The sequence below is a fragment of the Mastigoproctus giganteus genome, chromosome 3 (genome assembly GCF_048544385.1).
Source record: "Mastigoproctus giganteus isolate SK-2022 chromosome 3, ASM4854438v1, whole genome shotgun sequence".
Classification (NCBI taxonomy): domain Eukaryota; kingdom Metazoa; phylum Arthropoda; class Arachnida; order Uropygi; family Thelyphonidae; genus Mastigoproctus; species Mastigoproctus giganteus.
Window position 1 is genome coordinate 232740517 of NC_143577.1, and position 25231 is coordinate 232765747.

Here is a 25231-nt window from a genome sequence, read left to right on the forward strand (position 1 = left end):
CAGTTTACCACATCATCACCAAACTGTGTGCAACATGTTCACAGACAAAATCATTAAATTGTGATATTAACAGAGTAATACATCACATTCTGCGCTCTACACGTTAATTCCGTTGCCGAGGTTGGAATAATTGCACGGTCACGAAGATGAATAGCTCCAGAAGACCGAATGAAAGAGTTCAATTTAGGATAAATGCTGTACTTTGCGTTGTTATCAACAGGCACTGAAGAGCGCTATACAGATCCGCAAATCCGCTTTATACACATTTACACGAGGATGAGATTAGTGAGTATTCGCGTGAAAAGAGGTCATATTCAACCCTCGTGGGTCAGTAATCCGGATCACAGCTTGGAGCGATCAATGGATATAATTTCCCTAGACAGACAGGCTTTCTTATACAGTGTATAAGTCTGACGCGTTGGGAAATCAGCAGACTTGGGATTCTCTATTAACAGTTAGGATTATAATACGATAATCGTCAGAATATTGTTCCCACAAATCGGCTTGAAGTGAAGAAAATTTTAAAAATTAGTGCAACTAATACGCTTTTGAAGAATCCTGAAGTGCAGGGGGGGATTTTGTAATTATCTGCTCTTTGCTAGAATCACAAACTTATGTTGACATTTAAGTGTAGCTCTTTTGGCGCCATCTTCTGGGGAGAATTCTCGATTTTCGAAGAGGGACTTTTTTTTTTGGAAATAAATAAATTTCCGTTTTTATTCACACAGTATTCTGCCTTGCGGCTTTAGTTGCCTTGGCACAATTATTTTCTTTATTTTTATTTTCTATTTCACTGCCGTACAATCAATTTTCACTATAAGGTCTTGCAGAAGGGATACAAACTTTTTAAGTGAAAGGTAGAGAATGATATACAATTATGGAAATGGGACTAAACCTGTTTAGGTACTTATTACTGCTGTTTGCAGTTTGTATCTATGCTGGTGCACTTTTTTTGCACACTGAATGGGTTTTCTCATAGGTAACAGCGAGTGTGTTAGTACAAGAGTACAGAATTACACGTTTGACTGCCCTATTGTTCAAGGCCATGTGGCTACTAAATGCTGTGATGTTATTGTATTCTCTCTGTATTGTGAACTCTTCTGACTTTATGCAGTCACATAGAGTATAAACAGGAAATTTATTTAGTAGTTAAAAAAAACAAAAACGCTTTCATGACCTAAACATTTCTTTATAATGAAATCAAATAACCAAGTGAACCTGAATCTGATCACCAAAACATTAAAAAAAATTACTTATTTCAAAATTGTAGTACTGATTTAATCTTGTGAATAAGAAAAATCAGGTATAAGTAGCATAGCATATAAATTTCACCCCATGTAGATGTGAAGTTCCTCTTTCTTCTCATAAGTTCCTTTTTTCACTGTATCAGGTCTCCAAAATAACAGTCCCTGGGATTTTCATTTCCCCACAAAATTAGTGTTTTAACCAATAGAAGCATTAGAAACTCTAAAAGGGGGCACATATATATATATATATATTCAGATCAGAGACAAAAAAACGACATAGAGAACGGACAGAGACAAGGAGAGACAGAAGGAGACAACGAGAGTATTGTCCCGTGCGAAGCACTTCTCTTTTCCTGAAGCTATCTCGTCAAAAACGTCTTGAGAATCTTTTGCTGCTGACTCCTGTTCCTGAATATAGCAAAGATTATTCTGGTAAGTCTCACCCTATATTTATGACACGATAGTTTAACAGAATGAAAGTGTCGGACATTCAGGTTGTCACAGACATTCTCCAGATATGCCAGACAAGCTGTACTTGCTACCTGGGAGTCTAAAACGTTTATGGAACTGATATCTGGGTGATACTCAAGTCAAGTGAACCCAATTTTGGCGAAGTCTGGACGGTCTGTGAGAGCCAAATCCTCTGCTTGCACCTTCAAGATGGTGGGACTGTTAGTAATCCTGGGTATAACCTCCATGCACAAGTACATGGTGGGTGACCACCCAGGTGTGAACCAACGTAGGCAGGGGTCGAGGTGTGGTGCCCACACCACATGGAGGAATGCCGCCCCTCTATGTTACCAGGCAATACTAGGTGGTAGATGACTCTCCTCAACCGTTGCAATACCACCACTTTGCTTATTGGAGGCTTGAAGTGGTGGAACCAATGTTTAGTCTCTAGAGCTACGTTCCGGTCAACTCTTCCCCATCTCTACCATCATGCAGTATGATTCATGACTTTTGAGGTTATGATGAACATCGTGGCGAGATCCATTATTCCTTACATTTTGAGGATACAGCTCTAAAATGGTGTTCGCAGGCCGGCTGCTAGTTAGTACACTGGACCGAACCTATTGGTAACTCTCTAGGAGGCTTCTGGATCAGCTAGTGTATAATCTTGCTACCTCTACTCTGCCAGATAGTGACTGGAGGGAGTCCTAGTAGAGTGTATGCGGAAGGCATTGTCGAGGCCACATTATGACAAGGATCTGGGTATATTCTTACCATGTGTACGCCATATCCAAAAATTTCATTACTTCATACAGCATGTCCCACCCACTTTTTCTTACTATTGAATGCACCATGAATTGTCAAACTAATAGAGCAAGCTTATCTGCGAAAAGATCTAAACCTCCCAAACACTTCCTAATTCATTTTACAAATATACGTGGTCTCAATTCTAATCTCAACGATGTTCATTTCCACTTGCAGTCTGCCAAACCCCATGTACTTTTTCTAACAGAATCTCAGTTATCGGTTGATTCAACTACTGCTCATCTCAGATGCCCAAATTATTCGCTGTATGATTCCTTTCGCCTCAAAGGTGGTACTTGTGCATATGTCCGTTCTGATATTCCCTGTCAGAGACTTGGCAATTTGGAATCTCTTCTCTTTGATCTTCTCTGGCTTAAAATCTCTCTACCTCATTGTGTCCAATTCATCTGTTGTCTCTACCGTTCTCCCAACTCCAGTAATCACTTGGAGGTCTTTGACTTCCGCTCTTTGCAACTTGACTTTCTCCAGTCCAACTTTCCTAACAGTGAGGTAATTTTTCTTGGTGATTTTAATGATCACAACTCCAGCTGGCTTCCATTTTCTAGTCACACCGACCCAGCTGGTCAAGATGCCGAGGCTTTTGCAATTACTAATGACCTTGCACAGATTGTTCATTTATCTACAAGAATACCGGACAATCCTAATGATACAGCCAACACGCTTGATTTTTTTCTCACAAACAACCCTTCTAAGTACACGGTTGAAGTGAGAGATCCTTGAGGCACTTCAGGTCACAACTTGGTGATTGTCTCTTCTCCAATGGATCCTTTATCTCATGGCTATTCCCAACCTCATGTTGTTTGGCATTACAAGAATGCAAAATGGGATAACCTGTGAAATTTATTTTCTTCTTTTCCTTGGTCGGATTACTGTTTCAAAACTTCTGATGTCAACGTTTGCTCAGATCGTGTCAGTGAAATTATTCTTGCAGGAATGGAATCCTTTATCCCACACTCCACTTTAAAATCTCGTCCTTTATCTAAACCTTGATTTTCCAATATATGTGCTAAGGCTGTTCAAGAGAAGAACGTTGCATATCGTAATTGGCTTGTTTCTAATTCTTCAGCTTCATTTTCTGCCTACACCAAAGCTCGCAACAATTGTAAAGCAGTTATTAATCAGTCCAAACTAGAGTTGAACAGGCTAAGAGTAGAAAACTTGCTTCTTGCCCTAATGATAGCCAAGAATTCTGGTCTCTTGCCAAAGCTATTGGCCGCAACTTTTGCCAATCTCTGCTTTCACCTCTGTCCAAACCAGATGGTTCTGTTGTCACTTCAGCCAAGGATAAAGCTGACCTGCTAGCATCCCATTTTTCTTCCAACTCGTGTATTAATGATCTTGGTAAAACACCTCCCACCATTCACAACATGCTCCATTCAATGCCTCCTGTGGTCTTCCGTCAAAAGAATGTCAGAAGGATTTTGACGAATCTTGATGCTAAGAAAGCTCCAGGTCCTGATAATATTTCTCCACTTGTTCTCAAAACCTCCTGAACTTACTTCTATTCTTCGCCACCTTTTTTCACTTTCTTATTCCAAAGGTGTTTTTTCTTCTGATTGGAAATTTGCTCATATCCAGCCAGTTCCTAAAAAGGGTGACAAATTCCTCCCATCCAATTATCGTCCCATTGCAGTTACTTCTACTCTTTCTAAAGTAATGGAGAAATCAATTAACCGCCAACTCTTAAACTACCTAGAAACCTTCCGTCTGATCAATGATTGCCAGTATGGATTCCGTCAGTGTTGATCCACTGGTGATATTCTGGCTTCTGTTACCCATTTATGGACTAATTCAGTGGAAAGGTTCGGTGAAACACAAGTAGTTGCTCTTGACATCTCAAAGGCTTTCGATCGTGTTTGGCATAAAGGACTTCTAAACAAACTTCCATCTTATGGTTTGCCAACTGTTTTTTGTAATTGGTTATCCAGTTTTCTCTGATCGCTCACTGAGGGTGATGGTAGATGGCTCTGTCTTCTAACTTCTCCACTAATGCTGGTGTCCCCCAAGGTTCAGTTCTTTCCCCCACTCTTTTCCTCTTGTATATTAATGACCTTCTTCCATTGACTGGAAATCCTATCCATAGTTTTGCCGATGATAGCGCATTGCATTCCACTTTCCATTTTGAGAAACCTTGCCCTGCTCAATCAGCTTCAACTTCTAGAAAATCTGCTACCAATTCCTTAAATGCCGATCTTCAGGTAATTCTCCAGTGGGGCAAAGACAATTTAGTTGATTTCAATCCTGCTAAAACTCAGTCTTGTCTTATACCTCGGAAAAAGGATTCTTCTGCTCCTATGCTTTGGTGCCACTCCGATTTCTAGGCAAGATGATATATCTCTTTTAGGGATTACCCTGACTTCTAATCTCTCTTGGCACAAGCACATTAGAAATATTGCTTCCTCTGCATCTAAAAAACTTGGGTTTTCTCTTTCGTTCTCAGCGTTACTTTTCTTCCAAACAGCTGCTCACTCTGTATAAATCGCAAATCCGCCCTACCATGGAATATTGTTCCCACATTTAGGGTGGTGACCCCAAAACCTCTCTCAGGCTTCTTGATTCCATTCAGAAGAAGGCAGTTAGGTTAATTAATGATTCATCTCTAACAGAGTCTCTCCACTCGCTGTCTCATAGATGTACTGTTTCTTCTGCATGCCTCTTCTACAGATATTTCCATGGGCACTGTTCTTCTGAATTGGCTTCTATAATTCCCGCTCTGTCCTTCAAAACAGTCCGAACATGTGCAGCCACCAGCCAACATCCATTTACTATCCAACTTCAAACTCACAGAACCAACTTTTCATCTTCCTCGTTTATTCATTCAACTGCAGTTTTCTGGAACAACCTTCCTTCACACGTATTTCCTGAAAATTACAGTCTACAGAAGTTCAAGTCCACCATCAACAAATATCTTCTTTCGTCCTCTCAACCTCCAACCCAAGCACGGTACTAAGTACTATAGGTTCTAATACCTCTCCTGTTTGGGGTTTACATAAAAAAAAAAAAATTCATACCTGACTCTTTATTTAATAGTCTACTGAGAAACATTCACTAAGATAGCATCAATCTCACAACACTTAGAAATTAGAGTATAAGATTTGCAAGATACATTTGTATTAATATAACAAAAGTTATGACTGTTAAGTCTGTATAGCACACTTACATATACACCCAGATACTCAAACTGGAGGATGAGTGTTGGCTCCGAGAGTATGGGCAGTGCCAACTGAAGACCACAGACATGTTTGTACACATGTATCATTAGCCTTATAGTATATCATTTTATCCTCTTTGATAAGAAATAGAGCTCTTATATAATCAGTATTTTACACCTGTTTCGTATGCTAGAATTAATAAACCATGTTTTGTTTAATCATCCTTTCCTCTTAGCCATTCTCTTGCTACACGTTATCCATAGCACAAGTTTTATAGTAAAAGAATTATAGTTTTGCAGCATTCTGAGGTCTAACTTATGGGAGGATTTCAGAATGAAAAACACAACGCCAATTTTGTTGTTGCGAGTCTATTCTCCACGTTGCAGAATAGGTCTTGAGAACACAAGATTGTTGTTCTAGTTTATAAACCACTAGTCAATCATATAAGACATAGACGTTTTCTGGAACATCAATATTAACGAATAAACTTGCCCAGAAATCTTGTTATACACATTTCATCTTGAATAATATTAAGAGTTGAATGTCTTAATCTCCATTTGAAGAATGATGGCCAGAAAAACCCCTGTGGAACACTATGACCAGTCATGTTCAGGCAGGTATTCAAGAGTAAGATGGTCATTTTGAGCACTTCCTTTAAAGATAAAGCAGATAATTGTCGGAACATAAAATAGGCTTTAACTTGGAAATAGAGCAAGTTTTTGTTTTGAGGTTCCAAATCGATCCTGAGTGTACATATGATCCTGAGGGTCACATGGATTTCAGATTACCCCTACAGGTAAAAATCGAGTGTATTCAGATAAAGAGAATGAGCAGGCCATGCAACAAGGCCGCTATAGCCTCTCCATCTATCAGAGAAATACTCATCCAAATAGTTTCTGGCTACTCAACTACATGTGATGTCCTCCATGACAATATAGTGGTTTTGCCACTTGTCACATTTAAAAAATGTCTGAGTTGGAATCCCATTAGAGGCTAGATGAATTCTTAAAGGCCTCTTTAATCAGGACTATAGTCAGCAGGGTTCAAGTGGTGGGAGTAGAGTTCCTCCCCCCCCCTCCAAAGTCATTTGTGGTTTTTCAATTCACACAACATACAAATTGTCCTGTGAATACATACTTCTACAGATTATAAAAAAACATACACGCAGTTTAATATGATCGTACATGCCGATGCACTTACTTAACACAGTGCAACAGAAGGTAACAACTTACTTTTATATGAGAGCAGTAAACAATGCTCGTGTGTTCCAAAAGTCAGTTTTAAGAGTTTGATAAAAAAAAATTAGTAGTGCAGGCTTCAGAAATTCTTACTTCTGTCATAAACAATATTTTCTATTGGTAAATCAATATTCAGATTAACTGACACTGAAAATCTGTAATGCATTATGACTTCAACCAAATACAAACTATGTAACTTTTGCTTAAAAAATTATACTGAATATCAGATTGCAAGGTATTGAATATTTTGCTATACGAGAATGTAAAGATTATATAAAACATATTTTTTCCAGAGGTAAAGCAAACATCAAGAAGTTATATTAAAAATTTTATTTAAATAGCTAATTTCCATTATTTACAATGTGTGATTTAATACATGGTAGTTCACTGTCACCGCAACATATGAAGCATCCAGACATCATTCCTTATGGCTGGGGGATTAGACAGTTTAGGATCTTTAAAAAAAAAAAAGAAAAAGAAAAATTAGAAAATTAAAAGATTAAGATCTATATAATGAAAAATATTAGTTCTTATATAATACTTATATAAATAAACATAAAAATCCATGTAAGGAATTTCAATATTAAAGAACCTCCCTGGGGTCAGTATTTTGAAAAATAGACTGGACATCTTAAATGCCACAGTGTGGTCTCATGCACATGTCAATAGAAATCACTTTGCAGATGGAATATTTCCTGTTACCATATGGGTGGTGATTATAAATTGTACTCTCCTGTTATTACCTGGATGCCACTAAATTATTTTTCAACCCTCATATAATACAATTAATTTATTATAATCACTGCAGTACAGCAGATCCCGAAATTCTAAATGCCTGACTGCATGACCTCCCGTATGTGAGAAAGATAAGTAGGAAGAATAAATCAGAAAATAACAGTTTAAAAAGCTTAATACATATAGGTGAAGTATAATTTGCCTGCTTTGCTAGACAAAAACCCCAGTTTTTCTGGAGGAAAAACCTTGCTGTCTATGCCTGAGGCCGACCACAGGGTGAAAAAAGTCCATAAAAGTTCCTTACGTCATTGACGGGATTCGAACTCAGGCCTTTTCCACCTGGTGTGAGGAGGATGGTGACAATACCACTGTGCTACCAGTGCAGACACTACATGTGACAGAAAGAAATGGTTAGGCAGATATTGCATAAAGAAGTATTTATGAAGCAGCTATAAAAGTTTTCTAGTGGACTGAATTGGTTCCTTATTTTTATTTGATGGTGCCACAGTAGTGTTAGTGAAAACAGTGACACTGCAAGAAAAAACCCAATGTATCAAATGGTTTTTTGGAATATATTCAGTTAAACTCAGAAAAACTTCTGCACACATTTATGGAATGAATTCAGTGTTAAAGAACAACATCAGAGACTGGTATGAAAAATTTAAGATAAGGAAAACCAGTGAAGCTGTAACAAAGGAAAAAGAGAGGGGAGGGGTTGTAAAACTGAAGAAGTGATTGTTCCTTGGGGAAATTTCACCAACCAGTTATAGAATGAGCCAAGAGGGGAAATCAGCACATGTGCAAAAAGCCCATGTAAAGTTACGCTCTGCGTCAACGCAGCAATCATAGTTTGAACTAAGGGGTGCTATTCTGTAGACACTCGATTTCTCAGAAGGTGTGCAAAGCACTGTGGGTACTTTGAGAAAGTTTTCAAAGAGCAGAGCAAGAAATTACATTACTAATAATCTTACACAATGACACTAGTTCTGCCATACTCACTGTTCCAGTCATTGGTTCAAAGGTTTTGTGGCAATGCACTTATTTGTTATTGCTACTACAATTTAAAAAAATAAGGGATAAAGTCATACCATTTATGTAGATAAATGGGAGTGTTAAACACAGGAAAGATTCTTGTCATCCAGGCATTAGTTATGAAGCAGGTATGAGAATTCCTTCTATGTAGTTTTGAAAAAATCAGTCTGGAAGACATCCAGAGAATTATAGTTACCACCAACAACATCTTCAAGTTTTACAAAAGCATCAATGACTGTACACTTCAAAGGCACTGCAACCATACAAGCTGTTTTGTTGTAGAAATTTTCCTGTTCTCTGACAAGGCAGTTTTTCATGTATTGAGAATAGTAATGGGGATAGTGAACATAATGTTTGCTTTTAGAATTAAGAATTTCTCAATCAGTTCTAGAACTTCAATGTAACAGCCCTACATGATGTCAGAAGTGGCCTGGTGAACCACAAAGTGTCACTGGTCCTTTCTTTGTTGAAAATACCATGCCATCTACTGTCTATCTCAATATGCTGATGAAATTTTGTGTTTCCAATGTACAGGAAATGCAACCACACATCTTTCAGCAGAATGGAATGCCTACAGAGGTTCTATCCCAAGGTAACTAGATATTGAAATTTTGGATTTTTTTCTGGGGGGGGGGCATCTGTTAAAGATTTAGTGCACAAGACAAAAGTTTTGTATACCACAAAATTATAACTAGAAATCGAAGAAATGTTTGATCATATATTGGACATTTCATCAATTTATTTATGATTGATTACAATTAATCAATAATCAATCATGCAAAGGAAACTTTTTTAGTTGCTGTATTATATCAATAAATCATTTTCTTGTTAACATGTCTAGCTTTTATTTTACACAATTTAAATTCAGATCTTTTATGAATATCCCGTACTTTTCTACTTCAATATTTGAAGTAGAGCAATACTAAAAAAAACCTGTGAAGATGGATATTGCTTTGTATGAGAGGAGAGTTATATTAGAAAAATAATTAAAAATACACATTTTAAATATAAAAAAAAATAATTTTTCATAGCTGTGTTCATAAAAGATTGAAAATAAATGCTGCTGCAAACAGTGAACAATTTTAAATTATTTCATGCCTTTATATAAAGACAAGTATAATAATGATGGAAAAAGTTCATCGATATGCCTGCTAATGTTATTTTCATATCATGCCTAGTAGAGGGTTAATAAATAATAAAAAAAAACTGGGGTACAATAGACTTTCAGAATAATGGCACCTTCGGGGATTCACAATGCTGTTATTTCAATTTTTCCGTTATCTAGAAAGTTTTATTTTTAATATATTTAATGCAGAAATAATGAGGCTAAATAAGAAATAGAGAGATTAAGAATGCAATTTTATTAACTGCACATAAAAAAAAACAAACATGTTGACAATCCAATGTTATATTCTGCCATTAATGCACTTCTGCTTATGCACTGTTCTATTTTCTATTATTATATCAAGTTTGTCACTAAGCTTTAGTGTTCTTAATTATTCTTTTTTTCTTCTCTGTATGAGGTTTATTAACTTAAAGAGCCAAGTGAGGGGTTTTTTATTTAAAATAAATGTAAAACAGCCGTATAATCGTGACATCAGTGCAGAATTCACTTTCAAAATGGTGAATGTAAACAAATACAGTAATCACACGATTTGCCGTTTTCTTTTTTTCGGCACTGCAAGACATCTGCGCTGTATGTAAACATCCGATCTCAATGTGCCACTATTTCAACAGTCTGCTATAATATGTTGTGAAGGTACAGAGTGATTCCACTTTTCTGTTTCAATCGGGAAGTGCCATTTATCTGAATTATGCAATAGTAAGCTAATTCACTAGGAAATTGGAGCACTTTACATGGGATGTATACTTAATACAGGAAAAAAACAACCCTATTTTTTTTTTTTTTTTTTTTGTTGTTGTTGCTATTTGGGTTTTTTTCCTGAACTGATTTTAATTGAACTAAAACATTCTTATGATGTAAGTAAAAAAAAAAATAATAAATAAATAACTGTTTCAGTTATGACTTGTTAACTGAATGTAACCCAAAGAGCAACAATAACAAAAAAAAAAAAAAAAAAAAAAAAATGTAAACAATATTTAGATGATTAGCTAAAGAAGTGTTTCAAAAACACATGGCTACAAAAACTTATGAACACCTTTGTAAAAGTGAAAAAAAATCCAAGCATTATAATTTAATTTGAAAATTATGAAGTTAGAGCAACAATCAAACCAGTGAAATTTGTGTAATAACATATATATATTACCTGAAATAGTTTTGTTTTTTTGTTTCTTTTGTACAGCAGCTGCTATGGTGTTGGCTGTTAATGTAGGTCCAAAAAGCTGAAAATAGTTTAATATTTATTTTTATAAAATATTACAGAACACAGAAGAAAACAAGTTACACTAACAATACAGAAAAAAAAAAAAAAAGAAGGAATTATGCAAATCTGTGATATATCAAAATAACTTATTGGGCTACATTAAAATTTAGAGACTAGTAATCTTCAAAGCAGTATTGTTTTGAAGATTACTTCAAAAATAATCTTTAAATGACTGTTTCAGAAAATTTCTGTTAGGCCACATCATTAAAAAAAAATACAGCTCATCCTGATATAGAGGCCGCCGTAGCCGAGTGGTTAAGCGCGCGGGTGCATAAGTACATGTGCCTTGAGTGACCCGGGTTCGAGCCCGTGACTGCTGAATATGGTGCTGTTTCTTGTATTCTCTCTACCTTGTGAACTCCTCTGACCGTGTGGTCATCCTGGAGTATAAACAGAAAATTTATTTATAACGAGGAATCTTAAAATGTGCTTTAAAGTTATGCACATTTATTCGACACTGTCCAACATTACATGCACAAAAATTCTATGTTATGCAAACAAAACCGATGCACCACCATGTTACACACTTTCTCACCTGTGTAATTTCAGTTTATAGTTATCTGTCAGCACATGTTGCATATTTTATTTGTTATATATTTTTTTGTGTATAAATTTATATACAGTTCCTATATGTATATATTCTTACCACCCTTATGATAAACAATGAGTAAAAGAAAGAAAGAAAAAAAAAAAGACAATAGTGTTATTTCCTTATTTCTGTTGAAAAAAATGGTAGGTATATTTCAATATTTAATATTGAAATAAAAATGGAAATTTTAAAGTTTTAGTAAAACTATTTCTGACAGGTTTCTGGACATCAAAGGAATAATCTGATGAGTTACAGATTTTAATAAAAAAAAGTAGCAAGCTGAGCTTGCTACTTTTAACGTTAATACCTCCATATTAACTGACTTTACATTTATTCTTTTAAAAAAACAATACTGCTCATGAATGTTTCTTTTAAATAAATTTGTATTTCATGTCCTTTTAGTTTTAATATGTTATTTACCAATCATTGCATAATATATTGATAAAAATAAGTTTGAAAATGGGACAAGTATGAGACTTACCCACATACATTAACTCGCCACTGAAAAGGTTATATTTTAATCTGAACTCGTTAAAAAATTTGTGGATGTCATGGTTTATGAGTGTACACATTTCAGGTTCCTCCGTGCAAAAAAGTTCAGGGGGACTAAGCTCAGGAGATCTTGAATGGGTATTCAGATGCGTTCTCTCTGTGACCTATTCATTGTTTGGGATATTCACTATCCAGATAGGCATGGACATGCGTATGGATTGGGAATGTAGAGGTGCATCATCTTATTGAAGATACACCAATGTATCCAGAAACACATTTCTTATTGTAGGAATTGCATTATTCAATAATGAAAACTCTGCAATATCACTGAATTTGTAAGATCTGATTACTACATGACAGGAGAGTACCTCCATATTAACATCTTTGAGTGAAGTGAGGATCTTCAATGACCCAATAAACGTAGTTAACAATTCAAATGACTATTTAATTTGAACACCACTTTGATCATACGATTACATCCTGAAAATCACCAGTTTCACTGTTCTTTAGCTGCACCACTCACAGAATTGTGCATGGTCATTTAGGATTATCTCTGTGAATTTCATGCAACAGCCAATGTGTGAAAAGTTTGAACTTTATGTTGTTTAAGATTCTTATAATACTAGATTGACTCAAACATAGCTTTCAGAAACACTCTCTTGTTGACTTCTTTGGTGAATGGTTGTATGAACTTCTAACAGCTTGGTTTTTTGGTCCTTTGTGTCAATGTTGTGAACAACACGGAACTGTTCACAACATTAACATGGGGAGTGATTATTGTTATATTCGTGCCTTTGTCCCATATTGATATTCCCATATGTGCTGTGAACCACTTATGTTTTCAAACTTCCATTCTCATTTCAGAATGCACTTCCTTTCTTCAGACATTGGTTGATTATTTTAAAAATGTTTATTTTTTGCCTTTCCTAAACATTTATTTTTGCCCTTAAAGCAAGCTGTTTATCCAAAGTGTCACTCTATCAGAAATTGTAACTAGTGTTTATACATAATTCTGACAGTCTGTAGGTAAGAAAAAATAAAAATTAATGAAAAAAAAAAAACAATAAGCTATTATTTCTCACATTATGCTATAGTAAACTAGACTACTAGTTAGAAGGACTTTGAGACAGTGGTTTAAGATGTGACTGAACTATATTCAAGAAAGATATAAAGACCTTGCAAGAGGCTTAAACGAAGCTCAACAGAGAAGCCATTGAATAATTAAAGAAACCAATGGCTTAGGAGTTAGAGACTATACAGAAAAAAAAGGAGTAATTAGTGTAACATAAAAAAAAAGGAACTAGGAAAAAACCTTGGAAAAAGACAACTCTACTTACTCAAGTTAATTACCATGTCTAATTAGAATAATGAGAAAGAATTCATTAATTTTTTTCTGCTACTTATAGATCAGACACAAAAGAGTTAAATTAGCTGAGTCCTTTTTCTTATTTCCTTCTTTTCTACTGACTTGGCTTGGTTATCAGAACAAAACTGAATTTTTATATTGTCAGATGGCTTTTGAGCTTAAATGGGGTTTGGTGTTCTTAGTTTGTTGTTAACGTAAATTAATGGCAAATAATGCTTTCAGAAAACAGACCGCCTTTCTATTAGTGTAGCTAACACAGACAAAAATGGACAGCATGCATACAACTGAGGTAACAAACAATATAAATGAAGGTCTAATTATGAAAATCTTATTCATCATTAACGCCATTGCAGTCCCAGGAATATTACAAACAAATACAATTTTATTCCTCCTAATGAAATAGAGGAAATGATAAAATTGAAACTGTTTTTAGGAATTTTTATAAATCATTTTAAAATTCCTGTGAAATTTATGTCGCTTTCATTATAACTGTTTACAATATGTCTGTAAACACAATATATACAGTAAGACCCCCGTATCCATGGGGGATACGTTCCAAGACCTACTGTGGATGGTTGAAACCACGGATATAAGCGAACACCTGCTGGCCCCATATATAACGTGATTTTCTTGTACATACATACGTATAATAAAGTTTAATTGATAAATGAAACACACAGTAAGACATTACCAACATTAAATACGGTAATAATAAAGTACAGCAGACTCTCGATTTACTGGGATTGAATTAACCGGGACACTTCAAGACTCCAAATAAAAAAAAAATAAACCAGAAATCATAAAATTCAAGTAATAACTAGAATAGGTATAAACAGATATTTTGCAAGTCGTAAATAAGTGACAAGAACTGGCATTAAGTTGTCATTGGGAGATTAATGTACCTATTATCTTGCAACCCCCGCTGTCTTCACACCTACTGCTCAAAACAAAAAAAAAACAAAAAAAAACACCAAATGTTTAGTTTGATTTAGTGCATCATGTCAATTGTTGTGTTCTGTCGCACCGCAAAAGGAAAAATTTTGTTTTATTTGTCGGAATTTTTTTTATAGAACTTTTTTTTTTTTTGTTTAGAAATCACGAAAATGATAGGCAAACGCAAGAGTTGTGCTTTCAAATTAAACAAAAACTTGAAATTATTAAAAAGTTTGAAAACAGTGCATCCATTAAATCTTTAAAGAACCATTATAATGTTGGTGACCAAACCATGCGTGACATTGTACAAAAATAAAGGAAAGCTATTCGATTTAAAATCGACATCGTAAAAAATAAAGGGAAGCATTGTATTGGACACGCGAGTAGTACGTTAAGTGTTTTCGTTTTTTTTTCCGTGGTTAACTGAATCAGCGGATATGGGGGGGCACAACTGTATAGAATTTAAGATATTTTTATTTATTTTACAAATTAGTGAAAAAATTTAACTCAGCAGCAGATGTGTTGTTGCACCATAACTACATTTAATAACCATTAAAATAGTTTATAAAATTATATCACTCTGCGTTATGTTTTAGAGCCACCTGTCTTGGGGATACTATTCTCCCTCTAGTTACAGCGACAGTACTTGGACTTTAAGTGACTACAAATGTCCACATGACCAACTTAAAGTAAATAATATTGTTTTTAATTGGATAACATCACCCAAGGTGACTCCATTATCTATTAAAAACTGCTGTGACTGGTTTTGGAACTATTTGGTTTCACCATCCGACAGCAGGTAGCCTTTATTAATGTCTTTGTGTTGATGCTGTGCACTGGAACCAAGGTAGTTGGGATTTTTTTTTTTTTTTTTAGGTAGCAAGATGTTAAGAGTGTTATCAATATAGTGAATAAAATTTTTAACAATTTGATGATTTTTTTAAAAATACCAAGTGTTACACACAAACAGCACATTTGCTCATTGAATTTTTTTATTTTTTTTCACACACTCACTGGTGAGTTATAAGGAATACATACGAGTTTTGGATCTTCAGTCTCAGGAGGCCAAATATTTGGTATTTCTTTTGTGATTAACTGTTGAAAGGAATCAAAATTTTTCTGCAACTTCTCCGCTTGACTGTCATAACCAAACTGGACCAAGGTTTTCAGCAAACTCTTGCAGCCATCTACATGAATAAATTTAAGATACAATAAAAAAAGTAAGCAAACCATTTACTAGTAATAGTATATGTAGAAATCAGTGGACTTGTTTACTAACTTTCAGTAAATAAATAAATGTGAAAACTAGTTAATCACATGGTAAACAATGTGATTTTTAAAAATAGACACTGAAGGACAAAAGGATCAATATAGTGATAAACAATATCATATATAAACACATTACACTGTGTTGTTTTTGAATAATTTAGATTAATTACACTAATAAATACTAACACAACTTTGTTTAATCAAGTTTCAGCAGTAAGATTAATTCAAAATACATAAAGCATTTTTTTATTTAATGAACTGATACCATGATAAGCATATGGAGAATGTGTATACTACTGCAGACTGCAGCAAGATATTTGACAGATATAATTATTATTTTTTTAAAGCAATACATAAAAAAAAAAAAACCACTGAAGCAAATTACCTTTAAGTTTATCTGCTGATGTTATTATTTCAGATAAGGCTGCAATTAATGCAAGGTCTTCATGTGGACTTCCTTCTTTTAAACTATATTTTTTTAGCTCTTGTTTACGCTTACTTTTGGAACTTCTATAAGTTGCGATGGAGCTAAAAATGACATAGTAAATATTTTATTTTAATTCTGTGCATGAACACTAGTTAATCACATGGTAAACAATGTCATATACTTTTTTTCTTCTCTTTTATTAATATTTTTTAATAGAACATATTTTTTAAACAACTTTACTGTCATTTAATTAGTTATTATATTACCTTTATTAACAGGAAAAAAGATCAGATTATTTTTTACTCTAAATGACAGTTTCAATTAAGTTACAAACATACTTTTTTTTGCTACCCATCTTTGCAAGAATTACCATAATTACCATAAAATATTCCATAATTAATATATGGAATCAGGTCAAAGGATGGCTAACCTTTGTGAAAACTGAAATTCATCATATAAACGTGCAGTGGCATCCAACCTTTTCCCATACAGGGGCCATATTCTAAATTAGATTTGTTTCGCGGGCCACACTGGGTGAGTCGAGAAAAATTAGTGATACACTTTTGGGCAGCCACCAAGGCCAAGCAGAAGGTGCGTCATAATTGGAATCCCAGAGCATTTTGAAAGCACCTTGTATATATACACACACACGCTTCTGGTCGGGCATATGCATATTTGATACAAAACATAGATAAAATTGTAATTGGTTATCCAGTTTTCTCTCTGATCACTCACCGAGGGTGATGGTAGATGGCTCTCTGTCTTCTAACTTTTCCACTAATGCTGGTGTCCCCCAAGGTTCAGTTCTTTCCCACACTCTTTTCCTCTTGTATATTAATGACTTTCTTCCATTGACTGGAAATCCTATCCATAGTTTTGCCGATCATAGCACATTGCATTCCACTTTCTATTATGAGAAACCTTGCCCTGCTCAATCAGCTTCAACTTCTCGAACATCTGGTACCAATTCCTTAAATGCTGATCTCCAGGTAATTCTCCAGTGGGGCAAAGACAACTTAGTTGATTTCAATCCTTCTAAAACTCAGTCTTGTCTTATATCTCACAAAAAGGATTCTTCTGCTCCTATGCTTATCTTTGGTGACACTCCGATTTCTAGGCAAAATGATATATCTCTTTTGGGGATAAATCATTTGGGGATATATTATATATATATTATTACCCTGACTTCTAATCTCTCTTGGCACAAACACATTACAAATATTGCTTCCTCTGCATCTAAAAAATTGGTTTTCTCTTTCACTCTTGGCATTACTTTTCTTCCAAACAGCTGTTCACTCTGTACAAATCGCAAATCTGCCCTACCATGGAACGAATATTGTTCCCACATTTGGGATAGTGCCCCCAAAACCTCTCTCAGGCTTCTTGATTCTGTTCAAAGAGGGCAATTAGGTTAATTAATGATTCATCTCTAACAGAGTCTCTCCACTCGCTGTCTCATAGATGTACTGTTTCTGCTGTATTCCTCTTCTACAGATATTTCCATTGGCACTATTCTTCTGAATTGGCTTCTATAATTCCCACTCTCTCTTTTAAAACAGTCCGAACACGTTCCGCCACCAACCAACATCCGCCACCAGCCAACAACAACAAGTTTGAAGTTGGACAATATTGTCCAACTTCAAACTCGCAGAACCAACTTTTCATCTTCTTCATTTATTTATTCAACTGCCGTTTTCTGGAACAACCTTCCTTCATATGTATTTCCTGAAAATTACTGTCTAGAGAAGTCCAATGTCAACAAATATCTTCTTTCGTCTTCTCAACCTCCAACCCAAGCATGGTACTAAGTACTATAGGTTCTAATACCTCTCGTGTTTGGGGTTTACATAAAAAAAAAAAAAAAAAAAAAAACCAGAATTCATGACACCAACATGTGGCTTCGTAACTTCAACCCTCTGACATATTCACCATAACGAGCACCACAGTCTTTTAAATTTGTTTATTTCCGCTTATTTTAACGTTGAATTTACACAGTTTTGGAAATAATTAACAAAATTTTAAATGCTGTTTTAGTTCACTTTCTGTGTGGGCTGTATAAAAATTATTCGTGGGCCTTACCGGCCCGCAAGCCATAGGTTGAACACCACTGATATAGAGAATAAATAATACCATGGTAACTTTTAATGGCTTTATTCAGCCATTACTATATAGAAAATAACTAAGTATAAAAATTTAAAAAAGCTTATGTTGAATTCTTTCTGAAAGATAACTGCACATTCTTTAATATTAAATTCTAGACTTACCCTGAAATAGCAGACTTAGATGTAACTCCAGCATCAGTAACGCTACTTATTTCAGAACATAGATCAGCATTATGATCATAAGCCCCTGCAACTAATAAGAGCAACAAAATAAGTACACACAATTACATATATATATATAAAATTATGTGTACTTATTGTAGTAAAATTTATTATTTTACTAGAATAAGTACCTATGAAAAGGATGGGTTCATCAATTTTTTGATTTCTTATTTGTCATCACTTACATTCAAACCCTCTCCTCAACCCCTTCTATTATTCAATTTTTTTGAATTATCAATCCCCCCACCCCCACTATTACTGTCATCTGTTATGAAGTGATTAATTCACTTCACCAGTGGAGAAGATTAATGTTACTTATTCTCAGTGAATGAGTAAGCCAACAAGCTTCGAAATGGTGCTGTATGGGTGGTGGTATCTGCCGAGAATAAGAAACATTAGTCTGCTCCACTGGTGAAGTGTTACTTATTCAAAGCAGTACAATACCTAGGAAACTCATTGTGAAGGTATTCACAACATGAGATATTAAAAAACGATGCATGCACACTACCTGGGTAGTAGAAATGATGGAAGTGCATTACCCATGCATAAACAACCTTTTCATATACTTAGACATTTAGTCAAGAAATATATTTAGATTAAATCATGCACACCACCAAGCATCTCTCATATTGTGGAGTTATATTTCATAACTCAGTTGTGAGTTATGAAATATACCCACCAATGAGTAAGCCAACAAGCACATTAGCCTTCTCCACTGGTGAACCGTTACTTATTCAAAGCAGTGCAATATCTAGGCAACTCGTGAATAATTAAACGATGCTTGCATACTACCTGGGTAGTAGAAATGATGGAAGTGCATTACCCATGCATAAACAACCTTTTCATATACTTAGACATTTAGTCAAGAAATATATTTAGATTAAATCATGCACACCACCAAGCATCTCTCATATTGTGGAGTTATATTTCATAACTCAGTTGTGAGTTATGAAATATACCCACCAATGAGTAAGCCAACAAGCACATTAGCCTTCTCCACTGGTGAACCGTTACTTATTCAAAGCAGTGCAATATCTAGGCAACTCGTGAATAATTAAACGATGCTTGCATACTACCTGGGTAGTAGAAATGATGGAAGTGCATTACCCATGCATAAACAACCTTTTCATAATTTTCATTGTTATCCCATATAAAGACATAATATGATATATTAACAAAGATAATTATGTCATTGTTATTCCATTATAAATATTATAGGGAAGTGCCATCATAATAAATGGCACTTCCCCATCTCAATGTCTCTATTGCAATAGTGGGGCTATTGGTTAGGTTGATAGAGAGTGCTCAAAATAAGTTTCATAACATTACAGAAAAAAACCTTTGATGTGAAAACATCCATGGTGGCACTAGAGTAAAATCGATTGGTAACGAAGTTTAATTATAACAGAAATGATGCAATTGACGTCACTTCCTAAATGGTGCTAACAATGCTAACTCAGTCATTAACGTTAATTCGGTAGAGTAGGTAGTGGGTGTGAGAATAAAATGTTGCATCGTTCATATTAAGAGACAGAAATGATGCCAACTCAGTCACTAATGTTGATTTAGTTGAGTATGCAGTGGGTAGTAATATTATGCAATAATAAAAGCAGAATATTATGCAAGAATAAAATGTAGACTTTAATAAAATCTGCTTCTCAAGATTTTGATCATCATCAACCTTCTAAATAGTGTAAGTTAGTAAGTTTTGATCAAACCATTCAAAAATTTAAATGGTTTTACTCTAGTGCCACCATAGATGTTTTCACATAAAATAAAACATCTTTCGTGCATACAAAGTACACACACTGTTTTTTTTTTCCTTCTTTTTCTTTTGAACTGTTGAGATAGGGAAATGCTGTTTATATGAAACAGTGCATAAATGACTCATCTACTTGTGAAGGTGAGAATGGCAGGCTGAAATTCATCAGTGTTCTGGTCTGAATGGTGGTGGATTGGGAGTTTATGTTGTAATTTTTAATTAAAACGACAAGTCAGTTAATATACACAGTGAATTACATTTCGGGCATGTTAGCAAATAGTAATAAAACATTATTTATAAAAAAAAATCAAAAAGCAAAGACTTTTAATGCATGAACTGAAAGTATTTGTCATCACAATATTTCTCATTCACTTCCAATAAGAACATGCTATCTAGTGTTTCTGCTACAATATCTGGCACATGGATAGCCTATATAGAGAGAGAGAGAGAGAGATAATCTTTATTACCCTTCACGGCCATAAAGCCAGGGGCTTACAGTTTGATATGTATGAAATAATTTTCAGATTTTAATGAAGGGAATTTTTGGCAAATCATTCTAAAATAGCCCAATATAAAATTTCGTGAAAATTCATTCACTGAGAATGAGTTATCACATGCTGATGGATGGACAAATTAATAATAACTGCCAGATTTTTATTGGTCCAATTTTAATGAAATTTGCAATGACTCAACAAGTCTCTCTATCAGAGAAAAATAAAAAAAAAATTCAAGAAAATACAACCACTGGGAGTTGAGATATTATATGTGGATGGACAGACAAAGAAATAATAATTGCTGAATTTTTACTGAACCAATTTTAATCAAATTTGGGATTGCTTGACAAATATTTCTAAAAGATCCAAATACAAAATTTTATAAAATTCCATCCAATAGGAGTGAAGATATTACATTCAGATGGAATAGCAAAGGCACTTTGTGCATATATGCTGATGCCTAAAAAAAAGGAAGAAGTTGCTGGTTTCATAGTTTAATGGCACTTCAGCATCTTATGTTTGTAAAAGTGTGCACATCTGTTGGTCAACCTGCATATTGGATTGAAAACCAAACTCTGGCAAACAACAGTCCTGACTGAAGAGCCTCTCAAGAATTCTTCCAACAAGATGTACACAGACCTATCCAAATAAGAGAAAATGGTGAAACCACTATACTGTCATAAACTTACAGGATGAAATACTACATATATTAACTTTGTGTGGGTTGTGAGCAGCACTCACAAATTCATTACATCACATAGTGAACATAATGTACATATGAAGAGTTTTTAAAAGCAAATGAAATATTTAAGTCTTCTAGCAACCTGGCTTTCTCAAACAAAAAAAAAAAAAAAAAAAAAAATTGACTGTAAAAGAGGTTAAAACAAATCTGGGTAGGTATGAAAGAAATCTAATTAAAGAGATGCAATGTTTTCTTTATATATGTACTAAAATTTTCAAATGGGTTGATGAGAATTACAGAATACTAGCACTACAATTTCTAGTAACGACCAACAGACTGGTTTAAGTTAAACTTTATTAAAATAGATATATGCATAAATAATCATATATCATAAATGATCATATATCTCTATTGGGTAATACCCTGACTTTCTTTCTTGGCATAAGCACATTCCAAATATTGCTTCCTCTGCATCTAAAAAACTGGGTTTTCTCCTTTGATCTCAGTGTTACTTTTCTTCCAAACAGCTGTTTACTCTATGCAAATTGCAAATCCACCCTACCATTAAATATTGTTCCCACATCTGGGGCAGTGCTCCCAAAACCTTTCTCATGTTTCTAGATTCCATTCAAAAGAGGGTAGTTAGGTTAATTAATGACTCATCTCTAACAGAGTCTCCCCACCCTCTGACTCATAGACATTCTGTTTCTGCTGAAAGCCTTTTCTATAGATACTTCCATGGGCACTGTTCATCTGAACTGGCTTCTGTAATTCCTGCTCTCTCTTTCAAAGCAATCCGAACATGTGCCGCAACCAGTCAACATCCTTTTACTGTCCAACTTCAAACTCACAGAACCAACTTTTCTTCTTCCTCATTTATTCATTCAACTCTTATTTTCTGGAACAACCTTCTTTCATACATATTTCCTGAAAATTACAATCTACAGAAGTACTAATGTCAACAGATTTCTTCTTTCGTCTTCTCAACTGCCAACCTATGCACGGTACTAAGTACTATAGGTTCTAATACCTCTCGTGTTTGGGATTTTCATAAAAAAAAAATAAATAAATAATAAAAATAAAGTATTAAAACAGATATAAAATAAAAGCATTAAAAAAAATATATATATATGTAAAAAGCAATAAAATAGAAGCTTTTGGGTGAGGGGGTCTCTTCATCAGCTCAATAAAGTTTTGATAAAGTTTAACTTAAACTAGTCTGTCGGTCGTTACTAGAAATTGTAGTGATATGAAGCCCAATGCTCAAGGCCTGTTTTCTAATACAGAATACTAGAACTGAAACAAATACTGACTGGTAGTAAAGCTTTAAGTATCAAATGTTGATCATTTTTCTTGTAATCATTATTTTAAAAAACAGAAATGATTACACTAATAGAAATTCAATATTCTTGTTGAGTAAAGTTTATTTTTATCCCGCTGAAATTTTGAAATGAAATAGAAATTGCTGTGAAAAATAGAAAGTTTTGAAAATAGTAACAGACACATATGATGCATGTTTAGCACCTTGAGATACGGTAAGAGACATATAGTTTAGTTAATTATATAATTTATCAATTGTAAAATTTCTTCCTGTGAATACAAAAACATTTAAAAAAAAATAAACTCACACATATTTTCCTCTCTAATTTTCTTTATCATTGCTGCTTCTCTTACTAACTTTAGCCTATTGTTATGCCTCTGAAAATTTTTGGTCATTTGATCCAAATTATCCATGTATGATATCCACATATCAAGAATCGCTGGATATAAATGAGTCTGAAGTATATCAAGTCTCTTGTAAGTGTATATCTAGTCAAAAAAAAAAAAACTTAATATAGTAAGGCAACAAACAGTAATTTAATAACAAATAAAAGAAAAGCTAAAGAAATGTGTTTCAATTTTCTTTTTATTACTTTTAAGGTTTACAAATTTTCTTAAAAATCAAATTATTTTTGTAACAATTTTCATGTCACAGAAAATTGTACAGTTAACTATAATACATATTTTGTATAAAATATACTGTGTTAACAACAAGAAATATTAAATATATAAATGTTTACTTATTCTTAAGTACAGTCAGTCCTCGTATAACACGTGTTTACACTACACGAATTCGATCATACACGATTTATAAATAGGGGAACGATATCTTATATAACAAGAACCGAATTCGCTTATGCATGATTCGCCTTTGTGTTTACAAGAAATGGCAGTCGAACGCGGAATCACCCCAACCGAACGCAACACGAGAGGAATGAAGAGAAGATTCTGAAAATGTATTTATGTGTTTTATATCAGTGAAGGGGAAACACATTTCACCATAATAATGTAAAAACCAACACAATTCCAGCTATCGGTATAATCACAAATGCAATTAGATCGAGTTTACTACCAGTTTCTAACAGATTCCACTAGCAGAAACGCAACTGGAAATTGTTTTTATTGTTTTATGGTAGTAACCGCTAGAAATGTGCTTTAGTAAAATGTGAAGTGTTAATAGTGTATCTCTGCCTTTACGGTGTTGTTTATTCAGTTGCTACACGGGCGCAGCTTTGTTTATGTGTATCAAGCGTGCCTCCTCGTTTTGTAATTATGCTTTATTCCCTAAAAATGAGTAAAATACTTAAAAGGTGTGAAAAGGAAGCATCCTGGTGAAGACACTGCAGATTCAGAGAGAAAAAGAAAAGCAATATCAATAAACAGAGGCGGACTGGATCAAAAATTCTTACCCGGGAAAATTTTGTAGTGGCCTCATACTAGTATTTATGGCCAAAATCACACCGGCCTCTGGCCCACCGGGGTTTCCCCGGTAAGGCTTATGGCCAGTCCACCTCTGTCGATAGAGAAAAAATATGAAATTGTGAAATGCTTTGAGCGAAATGAAAGACCATGTGATATTGCACATGCTACAGACCTAAATGAGGCAACCTCGAGAATTACAAAGAATGCAGAGAAAATAAAAACAACTTTTATAGCAGGAACAACTCAAAGTGTAATTTAAATTCATTAGATTAAGACACAAAGAATTGGAAGAGATGGAACCGCTGTCATCTGTTTGGACAGAAAATCAAACAAAAAACAAGTTTGCTTACAATAGAAGCAAAAGCATTAGCAATATTTTATTATGATTATTTATTGTGTTTTGTAATGTTTTGGTTACAAATGTGTGTTCAATCTTGGGTGGCCGGCACCTAACCCTATTTTTCCCTTAGGGCCTGTTGTTTATATTGCACGAGGGTTTCTAGGAACACAACTATCGTGCTATACGAGGACTGACTGTAGTTTGTAATCAAAAGTTATTGACTTATGCATTCTTAACTGTTAAACTTAAATGACTGTTATTGTATAACAGTCATTTACATTTTGATATGAGTGCAGCTTTTTAATAGTATACCAAATTCAGAAACTGTGATGGTACCAAGAGAACTATCTATTTCAGGTATCTTTAACCCTTTTAGTGGCAAGTTTCCTGAAACTGGATGTCTTCCCCAAGGCAAATCTTTGTATTGGCAGATTCTGTGTAGCAAGTTTTTTTTATGGAATTTTGAAATTTTGTAAAAATGAAAACGTCTTTTTTAACTGCTTTAAAATATTAATATGTTTTTATTGCTCGACACTACAGTAAAATTTTATAAAAAATCATATCAGAATTAAAAAAAAAAAATGAAATATTTGTAAATAAAATTTGCCATTACTTTTTTGATTTTGATTGCAACAATATCCTTTGCATCTATTTATGTACAACCTGGCATAGTTTTATGAGATTGTGGATTTCAATTCCACAGGAGTTCTCCAGTTTCAGCTTTTGTAAGTCCCAATTGGATTGTTGA

The 25231-nt window shown here is 34.3% G+C and overlaps 1 protein-coding gene across 1 annotated transcript in view; it reads right to left on the reverse strand.

Annotated features, from left to right (window-relative positions):
• Window positions 1-7274: 7274 nt before the first annotated feature.
• Elp1 (elongator complex protein 1) overlaps window positions 7275-25231 on the reverse strand; it is a 124990-nt gene continuing 107033 nt past the window's right edge. Inside the window, exons 29-34 of the mRNA XM_090370338.1 lie at window positions 23030-23210; window positions 18404-18494; window positions 16098-16240; window positions 15482-15630; window positions 10947-11022; window positions 7275-7367 (exon numbers count right to left, since the gene is read on the reverse strand). Coding sequence (XP_090226464.1) covers window positions 7303-7367; window positions 10947-11022; window positions 15482-15630; window positions 16098-16240; window positions 18404-18494; window positions 23030-23210 — 705 coding nt within the window. The 3' untranslated portion in view covers window positions 7275-7302. The remainder of the gene's footprint in view (window positions 7368-10946; window positions 11023-15481; window positions 15631-16097; window positions 16241-18403; window positions 18495-23029; window positions 23211-25231) is intronic.